The 23,420-nt window shown below is 35.6% G+C and overlaps 1 protein-coding gene across 5 annotated transcripts in view; it reads left to right on the forward strand.

Moving 5' to 3' along the window:
• TAX1BP1 (Tax1 binding protein 1) overlaps positions 1–23,420 on the forward strand; it is a 64,919-nt gene that overhangs the window by 17,982 nt on the left and 23,517 nt on the right. For 4 of the 5 annotated variants that reach the window (XR_014270592.1, XM_082499647.1, XM_082499650.1 and 1 more), the window contains 7 exons: positions 2,158–2,260; positions 6,063–6,250; positions 7,913–8,071; positions 18,118–18,266; positions 18,416–18,506; positions 20,114–20,299; positions 22,983–23,210. Coding sequence is in view for 4 of the 5 variants with exons in the window: in XM_082499647.1 (XP_082355773.1) it covers positions 2,158–2,260; positions 6,063–6,250; positions 7,913–8,071; positions 18,118–18,266; positions 18,416–18,506; positions 20,114–20,299; positions 22,983–23,210 (1,104 nt within the window). In the remaining variant the exon portion in view is untranslated. The remainder of the gene's footprint in view (positions 1–2,157; positions 2,261–6,062; positions 6,251–7,912; positions 8,072–18,117; positions 18,267–18,415; positions 18,507–20,113; positions 20,300–22,982; positions 23,211–23,420) is intronic. The other variant, XM_082499649.1, reaches the window with a different exon arrangement.

Consider the following 23,420-nt stretch of genomic DNA (forward strand, 5'->3'; position numbering starts at 1 on the left):
TTTCGGTTTTATATTTACTGAATTTTGTTCCTTCTCTCCACATTTTCCACAGTGTTAATTTTATCAGAAGGAAGGATGTTATTTTACTGAGGAAAATAGCATCAGAATCAGAGTGCATGTGTGTGTTTTTTTTTTTTAAACCGAAATGAAAGCTAGAGTAGGATGAAAAGATTACTTCAGTTCTATACAGTATTTGTTGTGGACGTAATAATTCAGTTTCTCTTCTGAAATGAAAAAGAACAAGATGGGGACTTTTTACTACTTGATAGCTACATTTCAAAAGCTATCCGCTTGCTTTATTTTACAGCAGCAAGTAATGGCATATGCTTCTCTTTTCTGAGGTAAAAGCAGGTTCAGCAAAAAAGGCTTATTAACATCTGAATTGGATTTGAAGAAATCGCTATTGTGCAAATTTGCAAAATGTTTCTCCCTGTGAACTTTCATCGAGGGAAAAATTGCTTTGACTCCCCTCTTCAAGTTGCTGGAAGAGCTTTCCTTGTTATTTCTGGGATATTTAGCAGGGTGGGAATAACAACCTCAGGAAATCTCATTTCACTGACATCTTTAAAAGCTCCTTGATAGGACATACTGTAGAAATCTTCAAAATTTTGGCTAACAGGCTTAAGATGTAGTAGGTGATTCCATTCTGGTGGATGTGTCAAGAGTCTGCACTGCTTTTTTTCTAATGAAGGTTGCCTTAAAGTAGTGACTGTAGTTAGCAAAATGAAAATTTTATCTTCTTTTGCTGTCATTCATCATTTTTTTTAAGAATATAAAAAAGATGTGGTCATCACAGATCAGTTCTTTTTTTCCAAACATTAGCACAGTGAAAAAGTGTAAAAGACAACTATGGAATAATTTATTCAGATTTTTTTTTACTAATGCTAATTAGTAACTTACATATATAATTGGTATTGAATTACTTTCAGTCCTTCTCTTTGCCTATCTAAACATCTGTTTTCTCTTTTCTTTTTTTTAAAGCTGACAACTCCTTAAAAAGTAGTTCTTAATGCTTTTAAAATACATCATTGCAATGTATCCTTTCTAAAGGAGGATTTAGTATGAACTTGAAGTTTAGAACTTTTGTCTATTGAAGTAATAGAAATCATGATTGGTAACTTAATCTTTTTTCTTTTTTTTTTTTTTTTTTTTTCCTCTCTTTGCTGTCTTACCTGGTAAAAATTTGTAAACAATTTGTCCCCTTTCTTCTTCTGAAGTCTTCCAAGACAGCATACCCAGTTACTGATAGATCATACTACACCTAGCTTTTGACAAGGTTTTGGGTATTTTTTAGTCAGTGGAATAAACCAGATATATTTCTTCTTCTCCTTTACTGTTATGTTGCCATTAATATCCAATGCTTTACAGTAGTTGCTTTGAGTTTCAGGTTTAGACGCATGTATTTCAAGCTTGTTGGAATATGTTTCTTCAGAGGATAGCATTTGTTACTGTATAAAACTGCACTCTTACGAAAAGTCTGAAAGCAGATGTTTACTGAAGTTAGTGGGAAGACTGCACCAACTTAGCTGAGTTAGGTTTTCATGCAAATTTTTTTTCTCCTTGCAGACATAGCATGGATATATGCAAGTCTTTAGTATTGCAGAAGTTGTCCAAAAAGTGCTAGTTTAGCCCTATCAGATTTGGCCTTTTCAGTAGAAGAGAGCTATTTTTTCTTTCCTCCTTTTTGTTTTCTGATGAACCTGTTGTATCGCGGACATGAAATAGTCAGCATTGGCAGAACTTACACATTGCTATATTAAAAAACCCAAAAAAGATTAATTCTGAAGTTTATAGTCAGATTTTCTTAGCATATCTTTATGGAAAAAAAATAATGTACCAAATAGTAGTTTAATGTATAGTGAAAACTGTCTGGTGTTTTAATTTATATAGACCTGTTTATTGCCTTAGACCCATTTATTGCCTTAGGTAACAAGCTTAATAAAATTCATGCTAAATCTTTGACATGCTTGTTAAAATATTCCTGATTTGTGAACATTGTTAAGTATCTTTTTATTGCATGTTGAAGCAGAAATATGCATATTGCAGTATGTTGTAAAGGCCAGACCATGATATCTTAACTTTGTAGTGTATAACAAATTCTTCTGCTGAACATTTTCTCTTACTTTTTTTTTGTTGTTATGGTTTATTTTATTTTAGGTTGGTTGGAGTACAGCAAGAGATTATTACACATTTCTTTGGTCACCTATGCCAGAGAACTATGTGGAAGGATCAACTGTTAACTGTGTGCTGACTTTTCAAGGTGAGTATGAAGCAGTATCTACCTGTATTTTCCAGCCTACACAGCTTTTTAAATACTTACCTGTTCATTAAAATGCTGAGGATTGTATAACAGTTCTAGACTTTTACAAACGTGAATTGGAGGAGAATTTTCCACACTTCACTGTGTGAAGTTCAGTCTTATTTTAGATGTCAAGGAAATTGTAAGGGGATGTGACTTTTTACGGAATAATGGACGATATTCATGACTGAGCGAAAAAGAAGCTCTGCTAGAAACTATTAAAATACAGAAAGTGACTTTGTTTAATCATCAACAGGGTTTTTTAATTTTGGCATCTCTTAACTCATTGTGTCTTTACATTATCTTTAGTCTCTGGACTTTAAACGTCGTTCTCAATGTAAAGTGGTTCTTGTCAAAGAATAAATAATGCAGATGATGGCTTTGTGAAGGGTCAGTCCCAGAGGACCTTTTGACAATGAGAAATTGATGAAAATGACTGAAGTTTTTAACCATAAAGAACAAAACAGAAAATGTTACACCATCTATAGTGTGACTGCATTTTCAACGCTGATTAGATCCTCTCCCTCCCTTTCGCAATCTCAAAAAAGATCGAGTGGAACGAAGGAACAAAGCGCAATAAGGAAGAATAAATGAAGAAATAGCTTCTGTGTAAAGATGAAAGCCATGCTCTTCTTATTAAATATAGAAAGGGACAATGGCCATGGATTATGAGGAACGACTGAGGGATCTGGGGTTGTTTAGCCTGGAGAAGAGGAGGCTGAGGGGAGACCTTATCACAACTCTACAACTACCTGAAAGGAGGTTTTAGAGAGATGGGAGCTGACCTCTTCTCCCTGGCGACAAGTGATAGGACAAGAGGAAACGGGTTCAAGTTATGTCAGGGCAGGTTTAGATTGGATATTAGGAAGCATTTTTTCACTGAAAGGATTATTAAACATTGGAATAGGCTGCCCAGAGAGGTGGTGGATTCACCATCCCTGGAGGTGTTTAAGAAAAGGGTAGATGAGGTGCTTAGGGACATGGTTTAGAAGTGGTGGTGTTTTTATCAGGGTAGGTTAACGGTTGGACTTGATGATCTTAAAGGTCCCTTCCAACCTCACTAATTCTATGATTCTATGATTGTGGCCTGGGAGGTTTATATCTGACATTAGGAAGAAATTTTTTTATGAAGAGGGATTAGTGTAGCACTTGAACAGATATCCCTGGTTTGAAAAGATGGGAATTCCACACAGTTGCTTAGACAGAGCCACAGTAGTCTTGGACTGGTGCTGACAACAAACAGTCTCTTGAGTGGGAAGTTGGAGTAGATGACCTTCAGAACTTCCTTCTGCCAGGTTTTTCAGCCTGGGAAAGGGAAATAATAGGAAATGACTGATGTCTATAAAATCAGCTACCTGTGGCATGAGTGGATTATCCATTGTTCATATTGAAAGAAGTAGGAGCCATTGATGTAAGCCACCGAGTGACAGGTTCAAAACAAAAATAGAGATGATACTTGTATAACACAGAACTTCTTGCCACAGGACATTACAAATGACAAAAATCTACACATATTCAAAGTTGCATGCAAAAAGAGCATCTCCATTAAGCTTGCTTAATGCTTTTCTGCTTACTAACAGAATTTTATGTACCATCTTATGTTCTTTTTTACTTCTGACAGTTGGCTTTAGTCTTTGTGTGTGTCTGTTTATTGCTTAAAGTATATAGAAAAAAAAAAAATTGAAGTCCTGAAATGACTGCTGTGTTAGTTTGTTGTCTTGTTAAAGCTGCAAATAGTAGCTGCAAATATAGATAGCTTGGATGAGTTCACTGTGCTTTCTCTTATGCCAAGTCATTTTTTCTGGTACTTTCAATGATGAACATATCCGCATGATCTGACCATTTTATAACCTTGAAATCTGTGAAAAGTATGTGCGTTCTGTAGGAACTGAAAGGAGGTCATTAGTTTCTTTTACAATTACCAAAATTTATTGAATGAATGAAATTGGGTTGGATTGAAACTAAAAGTGACCTAGAAACCTAGGACTCTACATGTCATTATCAGCCCTTTATTACTTAGAAGTTGTACCACACATGCAGAGACCAGGTAACTGTCCCATCTGTTACATTCCATGCTGACAGTCCTCCACTTTTATAGAGCTGCCAGATTTAATCTCCATTCAGACAGTCTCCCAGTTGTGTTTGGCAAGATATTTTAGTGCTGCTGAGATGAGATCAGTAGAGTTTACAGGAGCTTAATTAACTGAGATAAATAGTAAATGTTGTGCAGCATGCTTTAAATATTTTTTTTTTTTTTTATGATCAAGTAAGTGTGCTGGAAGAAAATAATCAGGAATCTGTCTTCTCCAGTATGTTAGATAAAAGAAAAGAAGACTTTAAGTAGTTTTAAAATCAGTTTGTCTGAACCAATATTAAAACTTGCTGGAGCTGCGAAGCATATTGCTCTGAATTAATTTCTGCATAGTGTCACCTTATTTAAGCATTCAATTGGGTAAACTGAACTTCAGTGCTGTATAGGAAAGTGTAGTCAGGTCTAAAAGCACAGAATCCTGAGGTTTTGAGATTAAGATACTATTCCCTGAGCTACAGTTAATGAAGTATAAGACTAATGGAAACATGAATTGCTGATACAAGTGCTGTCCGTATACCACATGTAATGTTTTACCATTTGTGGGAGAAGTAGCTATGAGTACTGGGAAAAGTCTTCCAGAAATCTGGAATAAAAATTGATGAAGAGAAATTAATAATAAAGTTAAAAAGGGAACAGATTGAATTGTGTGGAAATATGAACAGAAATGGGTGACATCACCTGCTGGATTAAATGTCAGGTGAGGATTTACTATGCTAGTATCGTACTCAAGTTTGCTAGGGTATCTGATAATTAAGTGTTCTGAATAAAACCAATTGATTTTCTTAACATTAAATGTGGTTTCTTGCATTTACTAATAAAGGTAAAAATCTCATTAGTTCTGGAAATGATTGTTTAACATCCACAGATAGTATCATGTGAGTCCAGGTGATGTAAGAAGCTTGATGTTGAAGGTGTAGTGGGCAACAGTTCGATTGAACAGTCCCACAGAAGTACTTCTGAAATAATTTGCTAGCAGCATGCAGTATTACAGATAAAAGAAAGATGATTTATTCTTACCTTGCAAAGTCTAGAAGAAATTTTCTTCTAAATTTTAAAAAACAAGCTCTTTGTTAAACTCTCGCTGCTTGCCCTGCCCCCTCCATATTAGCAGCTTGTTTCATCTACTCAGAAGATTCCTGTGCTTTGGCATTTAAAAATAGAAGTTAGTTGTGGTTACCAAAAAAAAAAAAAAAGGCAAAAAAATTGAACCTGGTAAAGTTGCAGATGTCTTGTCATTGCATGTTATTCTGTTTGTTGTCTTTGGTTGTGTAGATATTCCAGGGCCAAAAAATCACTCTTTGTTCTGTGATTATATAACAGTTACATAACAGTGTGGTCCTGATCCAGCTTCAGGGCATCTGATTGCTAATGATTCTGTTTCATAAATACATTAGTTAATAGCTGCTGTTTATGTATGTAAGGTGATGTGTACATATAGTACCTATTATCCGTCGCTGTTTTAGCATTTGTCTTAAAAGGTAGAAGAAATTGTTGGGGGATGAAAGTTACTAAATAGGATGACTTCCTTTTGCTTTTTTGACGATTTGTCTGTGCCTTACTGAAGTAACGAACATGAAATTCATGTCAGTCATGATCTGAATAATCTATTTCCAGATGGAGACTTGTATCTTTGTGTAGAATGTTTCTTCAAATATGAATTTATTTTGATAGGATATTATCTACCAAATGATGACGGGGAATTTTACCAGTTCTGTTATGTGACTCATAAAGGAGAAATCCGTGGAGCAAGCACACCTTTCCAGTTTCGTACTTCTTCCCCTGTTGAAGAATTGCTCACTATGGAAGATGAAGGAAATTCCGATATGTTAGTGGTGACTACAAAAGCTGGACTACTTGAGGTTTGATTCAACAATTCTCAAAATCTTATCTTCTTATTTATTTTTTTATATATACGTACATTTGCAGGTATTGAAGAACAAACCAGGAGGAAAAAACTACATATGTATGTGTAATGTATATATTTCTGGCTTGTTCTCTAGTATTTGATTGGAGTTGAGAACATTTGCAGGTTAAATGAGTAAAGATTTTAAACTGGTTATGGGTATGGTATAGCACGAAGCAGAGACTGACAAACCATAAGGAGTAGTTTGCCCATCTCTCACATTGGTACTGTCCAGCTAACTGGGGACAGGGAAGATACTCTTTGTGTGAAATGCTGCTCGCTGAAAGGAGAAAATAATTACAGAACCAGTATACTTTAACGTGTCCACAAGGGAAGAGCCTTGGAAGCTAAGCTGAGTAATTGCAGGTGCCTAAGTATATTAAAATAGCTGTTGTTTTATTTAAAGCAGTGTTCTGTGTGTCATATTCTTTGCTAGATGGATGTGGTTAGACTTGTATGCATACATCTAGAGTCAAGATGTTTCCATTTGCTTGTTGATACTTTGTAGGCTGAAAACTACTATAAAAAAACAACCCAAACAAACCCCAAACAGAAAAAAAAAAAAAAACAACCAAAAACAAACAACCCCAAACCAAACCAACTTCAGTGTATGAGTTGCTTATTGGAAAATTGCTCAGTACAGTTTCCTTACCTTGCCATCAGATATTTTATCCTTTTATCAGGTGCATCTAGGGACATACATGCATGTATTCAATTTACAGTTTTCAAAATTTAGGTATAAGAGACTTAGTACAGAGATACATCTGGGATATTTTCAAAATTTAGGGATAAGAGACTTAGTACAGAGATACATCTGGGATATTTTTGCTTTTCGGATATATATACTCATAGAACTAAAACTAAAGAAAGTTTTTTTTTTTTTTTTTCCAAATGTTTTTTATTTACCTTGGTTCATAGAATCATAGTATGGTTTGGGATGGAAGGGACCTTCAAAGGTCATCAAGTCCAACCCCCTTGCAATAAGCAGAGAAATCTTCAACTAGATCAGGTTGCTCAGAGCCCTGTCAGGTTTGAACTTGAATGTTTCCAGGGATGGGACGTCTACCACCTCTCTGGCCAACTTGTTCCAGTGTTTTACCATCCTCGTTGTAAACAAATAAATAAATAATAATAAAAAAATTTCTTCCTTCTATCTAGTCTGAATCTACCCTCTCTTAGTTTAAAACCATTACCCCTTGTCCTGTTGCTACAGTCCCTACTAAAAGGTTTGTCCCCATCTTTCTTATAAGCCCCCTTTAAGTATTGAAAGGCCGCAATTCATGTGCCAGTCCTTACTTTTGGCTATGTGTGCATTCATTTTTTTGGATGAAATTCCGAACATCGCTTTAGAGTGTGTGTGTATGTGTCTCTACACTCAGCAACCGTTTTTTCACCAAGCTGTCATCATCATAATTAGCTCCTCTGTAGTTGCTGTCACTTGGGAACAGCTAAAGCAATGAAACTTCAGAAATTTGGGAAAAAGGGGAAAACTGTACAATAACCTAGCCAGAGGACACACATTTTCTGCTTTTGCTCAAACACTGGAGTTATCCACTTGTTTGATAGGAATGAAGGGGAGAAGAATTACCAAAACCCAATGTTTTTTTTGTTTTTACAGTTTAAAATTGAAAAAATAATAAAAGAAAAAGAAGAGCTATTAAAGGTAACTTCTGTTCTGGAAAAGGAAACGGCACAACTCAGAGATCAAGTTGAAAGACTGGAAAAAGAACTTAACCATGAAAAGCAGAGATGTGACCAACTGCAAACAGAGCAAAAGGTTAGTTGTTTAACTGGTTAAAGCTGACTCATACTGTCTGCAATCCTCCTTTTTCAAGAACCAGTTAAACTGTGTTAAAATCAGCTATCAAAACCCCTCGGCAGTTAGATAGACATTTACACTAGAATAGGTCAGTTCCTATTAACCTCCTGCCACTATTCCTTTTATGTCGTAAAATGGTTAAAATATTTAAGGCTTTTGGTACCAGGCTTGGTAAGATAATCGATGACAACTGTTACCAGATGTTTGACATTTAACTGTGGAATTCATAGTGGAAAGTAGTTGATAGTTTGAAGTTTGCTTACATTAACTTAAAATGGAGGAAGGCTTTTCAAAAAACTCCCATTAAGGAATAACTATATAGAACACAGGGTATTGAAAATGATAAAAAGTTTTGATATTAAAAGCAAAGATCAAAACTTAACAGAGAATATTACTGCCAGGGCATATAAAGAGTGAAAAGTAACTAGTCGCTTCTCTAAAAGGCTTCTCAAAGGTCTGAAGATTTTTCAAAGGGAAAAGAAGCACAAACCTAAAAATCAATTTACAGTGTTAATTGATAGTGAAAATATAAATCTAGCCTGAAACCAAGTAAGCTTAATTTGGAATTTTGCATATGGTAAGGAGGAAATCTAATATTATAAAAAAGGCACAAAAAAGTTGGACCTAATCTATTTTTAAGCTGCTGCTTTTTAAAAAACAACTTTTAGGAGGAGATTAAAAACATGTGGGAGGCAGGTGGTGACATGGACAAATTTGAAGTAATGAAGCCTATATAATTTAGCTGTGGACAGCAGTTAATAGGCTATTTCTAAGTACTTGTATGTATATGTCAACAGTTTTGCTTGATACACCTTTAATAGGAGTTTGTTGAGGGAGTTTGAAACTGTTGAAACCTTGTTTACTTTTGAACAATCACAGTGAAATGGAATCTTGACTAAGGGAAAAAGAAAGGGTAAGATCTTTTATAGGAAAAGCTTTTTTTTCTAAATGAGAATGATTTTAATTTCATGTGAGAACTAGCTTAAATCGATGAGAATTAAATATTTAAAAGTATGCACTTCATGAATTTTCAGAATCATAAGCTTGGTGGATAAATCTGAATGAGCTGCATAAATACATTTCATTGTTACTTGGGGTTCTCATTTAAAAAATGTTTGAAAGTAAACTGTCAGTTCTTATCCATATTAGCTCTACAATACCATTTTAGAACAATTTGTGAAATGGGTTTTTGATGGCTGTCCAGCAAGGATACAGTTAGACTGTATAGGAACAAAAATGTCTTGTTACTTTCTCATATTTTGCTGTGAATTTCTATAATAAAAAATAATTTTGCCTTTAAGATACCAGAACTTAGCAATTAGAATTTAATTTCAGGAATGTTTATTTGTATGGTTTTGGTGTTTTTTTTTGGTTTTGGCCTTGTATTTTAACAACATATCTTTTTCCTTTTTGTAAGTACTTCCATCAAGAAGTGCACAGATAGTATTTTGCTTGTCCAAAGAGCCCTCTTAAAAACCCACAATAGTATGAAGTACTGTATTTTTAAAGCAGCAATTACATGAGCAAAGGAAGTGGATACATCAGTACATACACATGCATTTGATTCTAATTGAGTGCAGAACTCTTTATGCTGCTAATGTATTGGCAACTACTATTTCTTTATTACCATTTGTATTGTGGTAAGGAAGCCCTGGAGTTATGAACCCCTTTATACAAAGTACTCATCAATCTGCCTCTTTTCTGAAAATCTTATGCAGTTCCTTCAGAGAAAATAGTGTGGGTATCTGAGCTCATGTCTTTGTATTTTGATCAGACACCTTCCTAAGCTACCTTATATTTTCATAATTGAACAGAAAGTGGATGATGTTGTTAGGGTACATAAGTTATCTTATTATGGTACAGGGTAGCAAATAGAAGATAGATTAATGATGGAAAAGCTCCGAGTTCATAATATGAAAATGTTTTGTTCAAACAGACTTTTCTTAAAATCCCCTTTTTATTCATGTTTATTTGTATGCCTTTAGACTACTTTCCTCTTTTTGGTATTGATTTTTATCAGCCCTTTGGTTTCACAAACAGTTTGGGAGTAGTCTGGATTATTGAGAAATGTCTGTAGAAACATTGCTTTCTTAATATAGCCAGAATAGTTGTTGACAGACAATGTCACAGCTGTATCCCAATTAGTGTTTCCCTCCCAGTCTTGATTATTTGATCGCTCTTGCCCACCTAGTTACTCTCATAGAATTCTGGGCAGTCTTCTCTGCTTTTCACCTAGTCGGCATGCTTTGTAAGCAATCCTTTAGAGGCTCTTTGGGGAAAACATTAGGATGAAACAAGCTAAAAGTAGATCAATCTTTTAAGAACTTAGCATACTAAACAATCTATTTAGCTATAATACAGTGTTCCACAAAGTTTGAATATTGGACTCTATGTGTGTTTTTAAATGGCTGCTTAATGCAATATGTAGTTGTTCTGACAAGGTCAGTTCAGGGAGGGGATAAGTGAATCTTTCCCTTTCTCCCCTTTCTTCTGCCCCCCAACATGCACACTCTTTTTAAAAGGGCTGTATTTTCAGTTACAGGAAAACATAGTATTCCTCTGTAGGATTTTTCATGCTGGTTAAACCATTCCTAGACTTTTGTTTTTCTCCCCAGATGACATTAAATTAGCTCTTACAGAGTGTGAAGGTTTAACTTAATCTGCTACTACTCTGTGTGGGAGTTCAGAGTAAATGCAAAATTATTGGAAGTGTTTCAGAAATGTCACATCTTTTTCTTACAGCCTTCTGTTACTCTTTCAGAGTTAATTTGTACGTACTAGGACGATGTTCCCTGATAGCATACCTTTACTTAAAATCATGCTGTAATATACAGCTTGCAATTCTACTAATATAATACTGGTAAAGTAATAATGTAGTTACTGCGTATGATTATTTTACTTAAGAATATGACAGATGGTACGTGGTCACCAGAACTGTTTCAGGTTGTTTTCAATATTTCAACTTTTCCTTTGGTTTCCTACTAAGATAATTTGTTCACTGGTACATACTCAAGTATGTTGAGTTACATTAGTAAACTGCTTTAATCTGAATATATTTTACTTTTGGAAAAATTTAAGAACATTGACTCAAAAACTGTGTTCTTATCTAGAAAATAATAATGCAAATATTCATAAGATACGTCTATTACAAATGTAAAAATATATACCTGTGTAAATAAAAAGACACATGCTTTTTGGTCTTTGTGTTCCCAGTTTTGTGTGTTCTTAAACTGTGTGTAAACTCTGGCCACAGTGCACTTGCCTACTGTTTTAAGATTTAATATTACTGGGCTGAACAAGGGAAACATGCTGTAGTTGTTTTGTCAGTCTTTAGTCGATCGCTCTTCTGATACCCTGCAACCATTCAATTTTGTGAACACAGGTTCTGTACTCTTCTGTGGAGAGCAGAGCTTCAAACGATGCTTTTGCAATCATTTGTCTCCCTCTAGTGGGAAGACGGTACTTCTGAACTGATTTCTTTACTGTTACAGTGGTGACAAGTCTGAGTCTTGTGACAGTAGTTTCCATAAATGTTTAACTTGAGTCAGAAGCAACAGATTTGCAGGTTACCTGCTCATTCTTTGATGCTGTGAGCGTCTGAATACTGTTTCAGTTATGACATTGGCATAAATTGAGGCAGAAGTGAATTTACTGTCTTGATAAACTTTTTCTTTTGTGCTTTTTGAAAATTTGGTTTACCGCTTAACTTTTTAAAGGTGGGCTGATTCATCTATCTGATGGAGATTTTTAATAGGACATCCATCTAAATTCACATTTCTGCTGATAGGTTCTACTTGCACAGTAGCTTTATTCATTGGAGAGTTTTTTTATTCAAATATCAGGGATTCATTTAAGTTGGCTTTTGATGCCATTTTATGAGAGTTTCTCTGGTTAGATAGTGACAAAATGCTGTTGTACTGCTGACATACCACATTGCACAAGTGCCCAGTTGAGACTGCATGCATAAAAGCAAGTGACTAGAGTGGTTTGTTTTTTTAATGCCTCTTTAAATCAAACAATGCTGATGTTGTTTATGTATGTTGTATGTGTCAAAATCTGGTGTTCAGGGGGATGCATTCTTTAAAAACAAAACAAAACAAAACCAACCCCAACAAAACAAACCCAAACAAAACCAACCACCCGAAAAGCAAAAACCCGAACAACAACCAAAAAACCACCCCGAACCCAGAAAGCAAAAACACACAAAACCCCCCCCCCCCCCCCCCAAAGTCCATGTAAATAACGTTTTAAAGGTACAAATTAAACAATTAGAATTGCTCAGGTTGGCATCAGCAGTTATAGCACCCAAGGTGCTGTAAACATCCTGTGAAGAGAAAATGCTGATTTATTGTTTTAGTGTATGAATGTTTCTTAAATTGATTGGTTGAAATTTATTTCACTGGATGATCGAGCAGATTCATTTGAGTTTCTTAAATGTTTTAGATAGGTATCCTGTCTGCACTTCAATTCAAATTATGTATTCATGAGAATGGCTTTTTGCAAAAGCAATAGCTTGTAGTGAAATAAGAAGATGTTTTATCAACGTTTGAAATGTAAATGCACGATGCAACATCATATGTGATTCACTTCAGATGCCTCCTGTATAAACTTGCATGTCTGTAGTGTTTATGACAGTAATTGGGTGACCGATGTTACTTACACGAACTTTTACAGAGTTAGACCATAGCTTTGATCTGTTTAGCAGTGTTAGCAATTTAATTGTGTTAATCTCTTCAACTACCACTGTGGTATCTTAGGTTTTTGGAATAGAGAGACTTCAGTGCTTTTAGAGCAATATTACTATTGCCAATCATAGTCACAAAGATGAAAGCTTAACATAATTGAGTTTATTTGGAATTTGTTTACTGTTTGACTTTACTGAATGCTTAAATTTTATTTTAGAAAGAAAAATTACTTGAGGTTTGCTTTCAGTGATTGTTCCACTGTACTTGGCACTGGTGAGGCCGCACCTCAAGTACTGTGTTCCGTTTTGGGCGCTGCAGTATAAGAAGGCCATTGAGGTGCTGGAGAGGGTCCAGAGAAGGGCAACAAAGCTGGTGAAGAGTCTTGAGAATAAGTCTTATGAGGGGCGGCTGAGGGACTTGGGGTTGTTTAGTCTGAAGAAAAGGAGGCTGAGGGGGAGACCATATTGCTCTCTACAGCTATCTGAAAGGAGGTTGTAGAGAGGTGGGCGTTGGTCTTTTCTCACAAGTTACAACCAATAGGACAAGAGGAAATGATGTCAAGTTGTGTCAGGGGAGGTTTAGGTTAGACATTAAGAAAAACTTCTACACTGAAAGGGTTGTCAAAGACTCGAACAGGCTGCCCAGGGAGGTGGTTGGATCGCCATCCTTGGATGTATTTAGAAGCTGTCTAGATATGGTGCTTAGGGACATGGTTTAGAAGTGGGCCTGGTAGAGTTGGATAATGGTTGGACTTGATGGTCTTAAAGGTCTTTTCCAGCCATAATGATTCTATGAACATACAGGCCCTGTGTTACAAGGGCACTGAGCACACTCAGATTTTGCAGTGGCTGCAATGGTACTATGTTGTGTTCGTCATTTGTCCTCAGAGGTCCCTTTAAACAGAGTGTGATGTCAGCCAAGTGTGTTACATCATTCTGTTGGAGCTGACTAGGATGTCAGTGGGATAAACAAAAGGCTCCTGCAGATCATATCCATCTAGATCCCCTAAATTCTCTACAGGTTATGAAGCATAATGGTTCCCCTGACATTAAATTACATCCAGATAAATCAATCCACCTGAAACTTGAAGTGCTGCTGGTTTTTCAGTGGTGGGTTTCTTTTTTTGTTAAATAAACTGTCTTGTATTTCGTGAAGTGACCTCTTTGGTTTCAGAGTTGCGTAGCTCATTTTAATTTTTCATTTTTCTTGATTACAATGTATGTATGCTGTAGAAAGTAAAGATTGCAGATCATAGAATTATAGAATGGTTAGAGTTGGAAGCGTAGGAGTAGGCAGTAGGAACAGATATTAGCTGTTAATCAAAAGTGAATGTTTTAGATGTGGAATGGCCTTTAAAAAGTGGACAGGGAGTTTTACATGTTACGAAAAAGGAAGATGGAGCATAAAAAACTATGCTGCCCATTGCTGTACTGCAAGATATCACAGCTGGAAATAGTCTTGAGTTGTATTTTTCAAGTATTTTATTCTGTCTGTTGGATCTCTCTCTGCCTTAAGTATGTTTGAAAAATGTGTGTATGTTGATTCACAGGAAGGGAGGTCTGTACTGCTTTGCTTCCATTAACTGAACTGTACTTTGAAATTACTGGTGTTGCAAAAATCCATTAAAAGTAAGAAATAAGTAGGGAAAGCATGTTGTTCTTGTCTGTTGAACATACAGATTTTTGCCATAGTTTTCTAGTTTGCCATGTTAGGAAAATGAGAATCCAGAAACTTTGTCTATTCCATTCTCAAATTAAAGAATATTAGTCCTTTTGTAGCAGAAGTTTAATAAATAGATTTTAAATGTGTTTCAAGGAAGAACACTGGCATGATCTTAGCATATCCTTTAGAGCTTATAATAGCTTTATGAGGTTTTAATCAGTGTATCTACAATTAGGTTACACAAAGATAAAGCAACTCATCTGTAATTTCGAACTTTGATATAAAAACCCTGTTCTTTTGGTAGCTGTTTATAATGCACTGTGAGCAAATCACCTTATGTGTAATGGCAGTTCTTTGCAGGGGGAGGACAGTGTTTCATGTGATTACAATAAAATTGTTTTTAAAATAAGCCATCTTAAATCTTTTGCCATTTTAGAATAGCAATAAAGATTTTGGTGCTCCCATCTTCTCATTCACTGTCTGAAGGTACATCAAAATTTTCAATGTGGAATTTGATTCTAGGAAAATAAATTCACTTGTCAACTACCTTAAATTTTGTTTCATTTCACTAGTGAAGCTCCTAGTAGTTACAGAAATTTTTAGTTTAGTAGCTTCTTGTTTTGCAGCAATGAAGCAGACATAAGTAATTTCTGGCTGCTTGCTCTGACCCTTGTGATGTAGTTTGCTTTCCTCCTCCACCCATAAGGCTGTTGCAGCTCTAGGGACAGGAGACAAGGGAAGCTGCATTTGTAACTGGCTTGAAAATACTATCCAGAGTAAAAATAACCTTAAAATTGTTGGGTGTTTTTAAACCATTTCATTAAAATGATTCATGCTCTTGCTGTGCTTTTCTTTCTGTTAAGAAGGTGGAAGAAAAGGTATATTTGTAGATGTGTCAGATAAATTAAGAGAAATTAAGTAAACCGGAATTACAGAATGTAGTTCTCTTTTCTCTAATGCGGTTGTACATGTAGTTGATGTGTTTATTATATTCTTCCCCTTTAGACTCCTGCTAAAACACAGTCAAATTTAACCTGTAAAATAGACTAAGAGTACTCATTTTAAATTTTACAGGCTCTGAAACCGCTGTAACCAGAGTGTATGAGACTAGGATTGCAGCATCTAAATTGAATTGCTAAGAATTCTGTAAAATAACAAGTCGTCTCTAAAAATTAATCCTTTTTTCTTTCAAAACTGTAGGCTTTAGTTGTATCTAAACAAATTTATTAGGTGAGAATCTGTTAAGTATGGAACTTTTACATTTTAATACCATGTCCCTTTAGAATAACTAGCAAAGCAGCATCAATTGTAATGCTGTTTGTGGAGTGAATTTTTTTCAGGCTATTAATTCCTTTTAATATATGTTACCTTTGGCAGCCTGTTTGAACTGTTTGTACAGTTTGTATATATAATGTATCAGATTAAATTCTTTTGAAGGTGCTTAGGTTACAACAGTTACAGTTATACCAAAGTGGTGTTTAGAGAAAACACAGATATGCATTGAAATAGACTTTTTACAATACTAGACTTTCAAAACATGGGCAAGTAATTAGTCTCCACTGCACTAGAGAAGGACAAACAGTTATAATGTGTGGTGTTGCTGCTGGTTATATAGCAAGTTTTAGTTGGAATACTGACTTTAATTAAAATATCCTGTGCTCATTCCACCAAGTACATATATTTTTGGTTGCAGGAAACTGATAGCTCTTGAAAAATAAAGACCTTATGAATATTGTGAGTTATCTTCTCCAATGCTGTTTCCAAAAATGATGGTACACACGTTCCCTTGAAATTTTCTATTATATTAAGGCATATAATAAAGCCATTTTGAGTTTCAACAGTTGTAATCTATTAATCTATTAGTCCTCTTTTTTTTTTTTAACAGCATAAGTAACAAAAATTAAAATCTGCTTTATGTCCTGGTATATTAGGAAGTGATGGGGTCATCAGTTACATTTGCCACCCCGTCAGAATTCAACACCCCCTACCCCTGCAAAAAATCATAATGCCAAAACTTCTTTTTAGTTGCTTGTAAAAGCAGGGCTTAATTACACTTGCAAAAAGTGTATTTTGACAATTAATGAGGAAAAACAGTCCTCATTATATTTTATTGTACTTAAAACATTGTTAGGTTGGAATCTGGCCAGTAGGGGTTCTCTGTAAACTCTGGCTGATGTGTTTCTCTTGATGTAACAGTACAGTCTTGTTTCAGGGCATTAAGCTTTGTTTAAAAATGAATAGATGAACTAGTGCTTTAATCCTCGAAATGTAGAGTGGAAAGACAACTTGTACCTTAGTATCTGCACAAACACTGTAAGTCATGCTGTAGTCAGGAATGTTGGTCAGTCTGTCTTGACCTTGTTTACACTTTGATTCATACCACTCTCATGGTTGATACTAAGCTGAGCTTTACTGAATTTTGATATCAGAAATAGTAGCATGTTACCTTGGTATGTGTGTTCTACTTTAGTGTTACTAATTTATTTTCTGGGTTATTTAAGGTGATCTGAGTTTAAATGGCCATTTTGCTGTAATGGAGATATTTAGCTGTCCAGTGCCTTAGAACGGTATGGACAATACTTGTAAATACATAATGAATGTGGCACTTAAAAGTGGCTTCTCATCTTGCATCTGTCCAATTTTTTGACAAAGGAATCTGCTTTTGGTGTTGCCATCATCCTCTGTCTCAGCTTCTAGTCTCCAAGCCATGAATGCTGCTTCACGAGCTTCCATAAGCTCTGTGAAACCTTCCACGCGTTCTAGCTAGGAGAATGCAGTGTAGTAACTAGCTCTCCATCAGGAGTACCGGTACTTCCCTTTTTTTTTTTTTTATTCCTTTTGTCTGCAGTTGTCTTTACTGGGGTTTGCTTGTGTGATGTAGCTATTTGGTCAAATGCAAGCTTTCCTTCTTTTCAAGTGGAAGAAAGTACAAACAAAAATAGAAGTTCTTTGTGTTCTAAGCTAGACACTCAGTGGTTACTTTGCAGAAAGGAGATAGGCAAAAGATATGAAATATGTTTTTGTTTGCCCTATTACTGTTTGGTAGTCTCTTTGTAACTGAATGCTTGCACCAAAACAAACTCCTTATTGACCGTGCAACGCAAATTTAATATATTGAATATATATATGTACTCAAATATATAAATAATATTTTAAATGAATTTGTCATACATTTTTAGGAATCTGCCTTATGTTGTAGCTTTATGTGTGCTCTAAAGTAAAAGCACTGAGAAATTTCAAACACTTTTACAATTTTCTAAATGTGTTTCAAATATTTTAGTTGTATAAATGTGATACTGTTTAAACAGAATGCTCATTCATGTATGAATGTTTTGCTGCTTATGGCATTAATGGATGGTTTAGTATGGTAAGCATGACTTGGAATGTATACATTTTAATCTTTTTTTCTCATAATAAATTAATGTTACTGAATATACAAACAATATACAAACCATTTTGTATAGGGAACTAGAAGTAGATAATTGGATGTCTGTGAAATACTCCTTTATTCAGAACAAAATCTACAGCAGGCCTATGTTGTTTTTTCATATAGCTTAATAATAAACAACATTGATATATCTTAGCATTAATTCAAATAGCATGTTGTAGTTCTGAAGATATGCGTTCTTATGACACCTATTTGCATTTTTTTTAAAGAATAGTGTTCAAGCATCAGAAGCTCTTAAAACTGAAACTGATGATTTGAAGAAGAAGCATGATGAGGCTGCTTCAAAAGTTCTCCAGCTTGAAGAAGATATCATGACTGTTACTCAAAAAGCCATTGCAAAAGAAACTGAGTTAGACAGGTATTTAGTAATTTTGTCGTTATGTTCCTTATTTTACTATTTCTTTCCATAGTAGTTTTTTTAAACGAACTATTTGTAATGTATGCATCTTTTTTTTTTTTTTTTTTTTTTTTTTTTTGTTCTGTACTATTAATTTGTCAATGCCTTAGCCTGAAGGACAAACTGAAGAAAGTGACGCTTGAGAAGGAGCAACTTGAATGTGTGTTGAAGACCGAAAAGGATGAAAAAGAACTTTATAAGGTAACTTTATTCCTTGTACCTGTATACACTGAAATGAAGTGGTTTGAAATAAAGGTAATACTGTTTTATGGAGAACTCTAAGAAATTGAATTTGTTAAGGAAAAAAGGAAATGGGTAACTTCTGTGAACAGATTTTTTTTTTTTTTTTTTAAAGACAGTTACAGAGGTTCTCATTTAAAAGTGAATGAAGAAAATAGCATCTGAATTCATCCCATGATATAAAAATGTGTCTAAGAAGGAGAATGGATCACCAGTTTGTTAAAATGCAGGCACTGTAACCAAAAATAACAGCTGTGAGTGAGATGGTTCTTTAGTTACACAGTGCATCTCCCAGTAACTGGTTTTCTTAACACAGTTACGAAAAAATAAATTTCTTTCTACTCTTCTAAGTTGTCTATCCAGACTGTGTTTTCTAGATCCCTATTCTTGAGTCTTGTGCATAACTTAGAGAAACTTTAGTAGGATCTATATTGCATTGATTTTTACTAGCTTAAATGATTTCTTTTTCTGGTATTGAGAGAGACCCATATTTAAGATAAAATAAGGTTCACCCTCCCTCTCTGTAACACCCCCCCCCCACGTCTCCCCCCCCCCCCAAAAAAAAAGGCAAAAGTGCACCAAACCAAACCTATAAGTATGACAAATAGTCTTAAACTTAATCCAGAGTGTCTGGCTACTTGAGTGAGCTGCTAGACCATCCTTGCAGCAAACATGTATATATCAGCCCGCTGTACTAGTCTGTCTAATTTGATGATACCATTTGCTTAGAAAAGTAGATACAGAAATGGATTGGGCCTTGGGAATGTCAACCCTTATCTGACTTGAGTTAATAGCTATTAGTTTTCATACTCATTCTTTTGAACAACAACAACAAAAAAAGCTGTTTCTGTCTTATGCTAAAATAATGAAATCCTTTATTTGTATGAAGCAAATCAGGCTTATTTAAAACATTATTTATGTTCATAGGAAAATGTCGTCATGTGGTAGACAATAATAGATACATACCAGAAGTCATAAAATCTCAAAACGTCTTGCACAAGCATGGAAGCCCTTTGCAAATAATCAACACAAATCTTCTAGTCTTTGCGTGAAAAACACTTTAAAGTTATCCTTTATTAGGCATAGTATGGTGGACTTGATGACATCTTGAAAACAGCTCTAGAGTTACTAAAGTAGTTGTCTGTCTTTTGGAACTGGATGTTGCTGTTGTAGTCTTGTTTGCTTAGATGATTGTGAGTAGATACTACTAGAAGTTTAATTTATCTTTAGTTTTTTTTCAAGTAATTTCTTTTTCACTTGTACTTAGTTCTTCAGCATTTGTGAAGAGAGGAGTTAATTCAGAAGAGCTTAATTTGATGTGGACAAATATCAGGGCCTTAACCTCTAGCTGTAGAGCAGAGCTGTTGTTAGATGATCAAGCTGAAAGAATTCCAGCCAGAACATTTATGCTGGAGGACAGTGATATTATCAAATGTTTAATTTTTCTCTTTACCTGTTCTAATCTGTCTTAGAGATGAGTTAGAACTTAGTGAACACTTAAATGGACAGGTGAACAGTAGTTTTCATAACGTGGAAGAAGAGTTTGACATTTTTTAGCATCATTACAGATACACTTGAAGAATACAGAAATAGAAAACACCAAACTAGTAAAAGAAATCCAGACGTTTAAGAATTTGGATGCAAACAAAGAAAACATGATATCGTATTATAAAGAGGAGGTTGGCAGATTACAGCTATTTATAGCTGAAAAAGAAAACATGAAGAAAGCTTTTTTGCTCTCCTCATCAAACAAGGTAAGCATTGCTAATATAATTGGCCTGGTTTAAAATCAACACATCTAAGGTTGTATGTGTTTGACAAGAGAAAGGAAGAAGTTGAAGATATCACCAGGGTATAGGCTGAGATGCAAGAGGATTATGGTGTTACCAGTAGATGCAGAAAATGAGCAAACGAGTGAATTCCATTCTAATTTTGCAGATTCTGAGCTTATTGAGGTGTCTCACATTGTGAGGTGTGAGATGAACTACGTGAAAAGTAATTTGTGAGTTCAGTGAAAGGGCATCAGTAAAAGTTGTGCACTCCTTTGAGTTGCATTTAACTTCATGAAAAAGGAAGGAGATTGAGGAAAAGAGTACTTAAGAATGTAGGTATGTTGAGACTGTAGAGGAAGGTGGAGCAGAAAAGAGAGGACATTGAAAGATGTGCTGAAGGAGTTATTAGGTGAACGTGTTGTCAAGATACAGTGATGTAAAACCTGGGAAAGGATAAGGTACCGTGTAAATGGACTAAATTGACTGAGAACTCAGCAATAAGTGCCAGTAGGACTTCTAAGGAAGAGGCAACTTTTACTATGCAACATGGTAGCAGTGTGATATAGTAGGAGCGTGAAATTGCTGAAGAACAGGTACCTATGCTGCCGCAGTCCAGGTGCAGTTACTTCAGATTAGTTTTAGTGTGGTGCTACGGGTAGAATATCTATTAGATGTTTTTTCCTGATGTACATCTTCCCGTTTCATTTCATCCAAAAGGAATGTAGTTTCTATGCCCTGAGACTGTTCTGTCCTGTGATCTAAAGTGTGATAGGTAATAGTGGAATTGACTGGGAGTTTTGCTTCACAAATGTGCTCTTGGTCCAAACTAGGGAGTTAATTTAGACACAGCCTTTGAGGCCAGCATGGAAAAGTCAGATTATGCAAGTGATTTTGTCTTGTGTATCTTGTCAGTCTTTTCACAGAGGAAGCAGTCTAATTTCAAAACAATAGAAACTGCATTAAAGTAATGTGAGGTATGAATGTAAAATTTAAGTAGAAAAGTAGGGCTGTTGAGATAGTGTAGCCTTTTGCCTGCTCTGCAGTTTTGTTTCTGAATGTGTTAAACTACTACTGAAATAAAAACACACAGGGAGTGTGTGTGTGCTGGTATGGAAGCAACCAAACATTGATGTTGATTATTAATCTTGAAGTGCTTGTGATGTTTCTGGTGGGATCATTAATATTTTTGTCTTACGCTGTGTGAAACTGCAGCTATTTACTGATATATGTAACTGACTCATCATGCGCTGTAAAAATAGCAAAGGCATGGGACTTTAGGGCATTTCCTAGTCCATCCAGGGCATTTCCTAGTCCATCCAGGGCATTTCCTAGTCCATCCAGGGCATTTCCTAGTTCATCCATCTTCATAAATGTTTACGAAATATATTAGTATCCTCTGGACTTGCTATCCTAAGTGATTAGGTGAAGGGTCTGGAGGACAAACCTTACGAGGAACGACTGAGGGATCTGGGGTTGTTTAACCTGGAGAAGAGGAGGCTGAGGGGAGACCTTATCACCCTCTACAACTACCTGAAAGGAGGTTTTAGAGAGATGGGAGCTGACCTCTTCTCCCTGGCGACAAGTGATAGGACAAGAGGAAACGGGTTCAAGTTATGTCAGGGCAGGTTTAGATTGGATATTAGGAAGCATTTTTTCACTGAAAGGATTATTAAACATTGGAATAAGCTGCCCAGAGAGGTGGTGGATTCACCATCCCTGGAGGTGTTTAAGAAAAGGGTAGATGAGGTGCTTAGGGACATGGTTTAGAAGTGGTGGTGTTTTTATCAGGGTAGGTTAACGGTTGGACTTGATGATCTTAAAGGTCCCTTCCAACCTCACTGATTCTATGATTATTCAAAAATTAACAAATAATGGACTAGAGAATACCTGAATTTATGTCTAGACTCAAGAATATGAGATAATTATGCCTTCAGGAAGCCCAGAGGCTGCAAGTAGCTTTGGGTGATTTTTTTTTTTTTTTTTTTTTATTTTTGGGGGGTGGGGGTGGTGATCCTGGGCTTCTCTGAGGAATGAGAGGCCAGTAGTGCAGCTTGGTCAGTTTGTCGTTGAGCTGCCCTATGAAGCTATAGCAGTTATGAGAGTCTTAGCACTGCGTGCTGCAGCTTGCTTTTTATTACTATTTGTTCTCAGTTCCTTCTGAGAAGCCTGTTGCACAAGATCTTGGGAAATGCAGCTGTGAGAAAAACATCCCAATGCTGCTTTATGATGTCTTATGTCAACCCCTTATAGGCATTGTAAAACCTCTTACTCTGTTGTTACCTGCAGTGTCTTACTGTGGGATGATGAACTTGGGTTTTGAAGGTGGATGGCCATTTATGCCTGTTAAGAGTTCTACAGTGACAACAACAAATAAAGACTTTTTTGGCATATGTTTAAAACTAAAGCTGAAAATACAACAAAAATCCAATATAGATAAAATAATAATATTTAAATTTGCCTTTATGTCAGTAAAATATGTTTGCACACCACTGTTAGCAAAGAAGACAAATGGGGAAAATGGTACTTGTGTACTACTTCTTGATTTAGTGGTTTTGCTAAAGCCACCAGGAAAACTTGATTTTCTTCCTAATCTTTCTAATCCATGTACCAGGCTTTATTTAAGCTTTGAATTGATGGCTTCTCTTTGCTCTCTTCTCTTTCTCAGGAGGATGCAAGTATTTTAAAAGAACAGCTTCGGAAAGCTGAAGATCAGATTCAGGCTAGCAAACAAGAAGCTGTCCTAATGTCAAAAGAGCTGAGTGATGCAGTAAATGTGCGAGATAAGACGATGGCAGATCTTCACAGTGCACGTCTGGAAAATGAAAAAATGAAAAAGCAGCTTGCTGATGCTTTAGCTGAACTTAAAAAAATCACGGCTTTGAAAAATGAACAGGTAAGTTGCCAGTATTTAGTACTGAAGTTTATCTGTATTTATAAAATCTGTCAGAGCTAGCTTTCCTAAAGTTGGGGAATAAAATGTGTTTCTGGATGATTAATACAAATTATGATCAAATTCTCTTTTGGCACTCAAGTTGCTACCTTAAATCACGTGTGCATTAGCTGATTTGGAAGGCTGGTAACAAAGAAGGCTTTTTCTACTACT

The sequence above is a fragment of the Vanellus vanellus genome, assembly GCF_965231255.1.
Source record: "Vanellus vanellus genome assembly, chromosome: 2".
NCBI classification, from domain to species: domain Eukaryota; kingdom Metazoa; phylum Chordata; class Aves; order Charadriiformes; family Charadriidae; genus Vanellus; species Vanellus vanellus.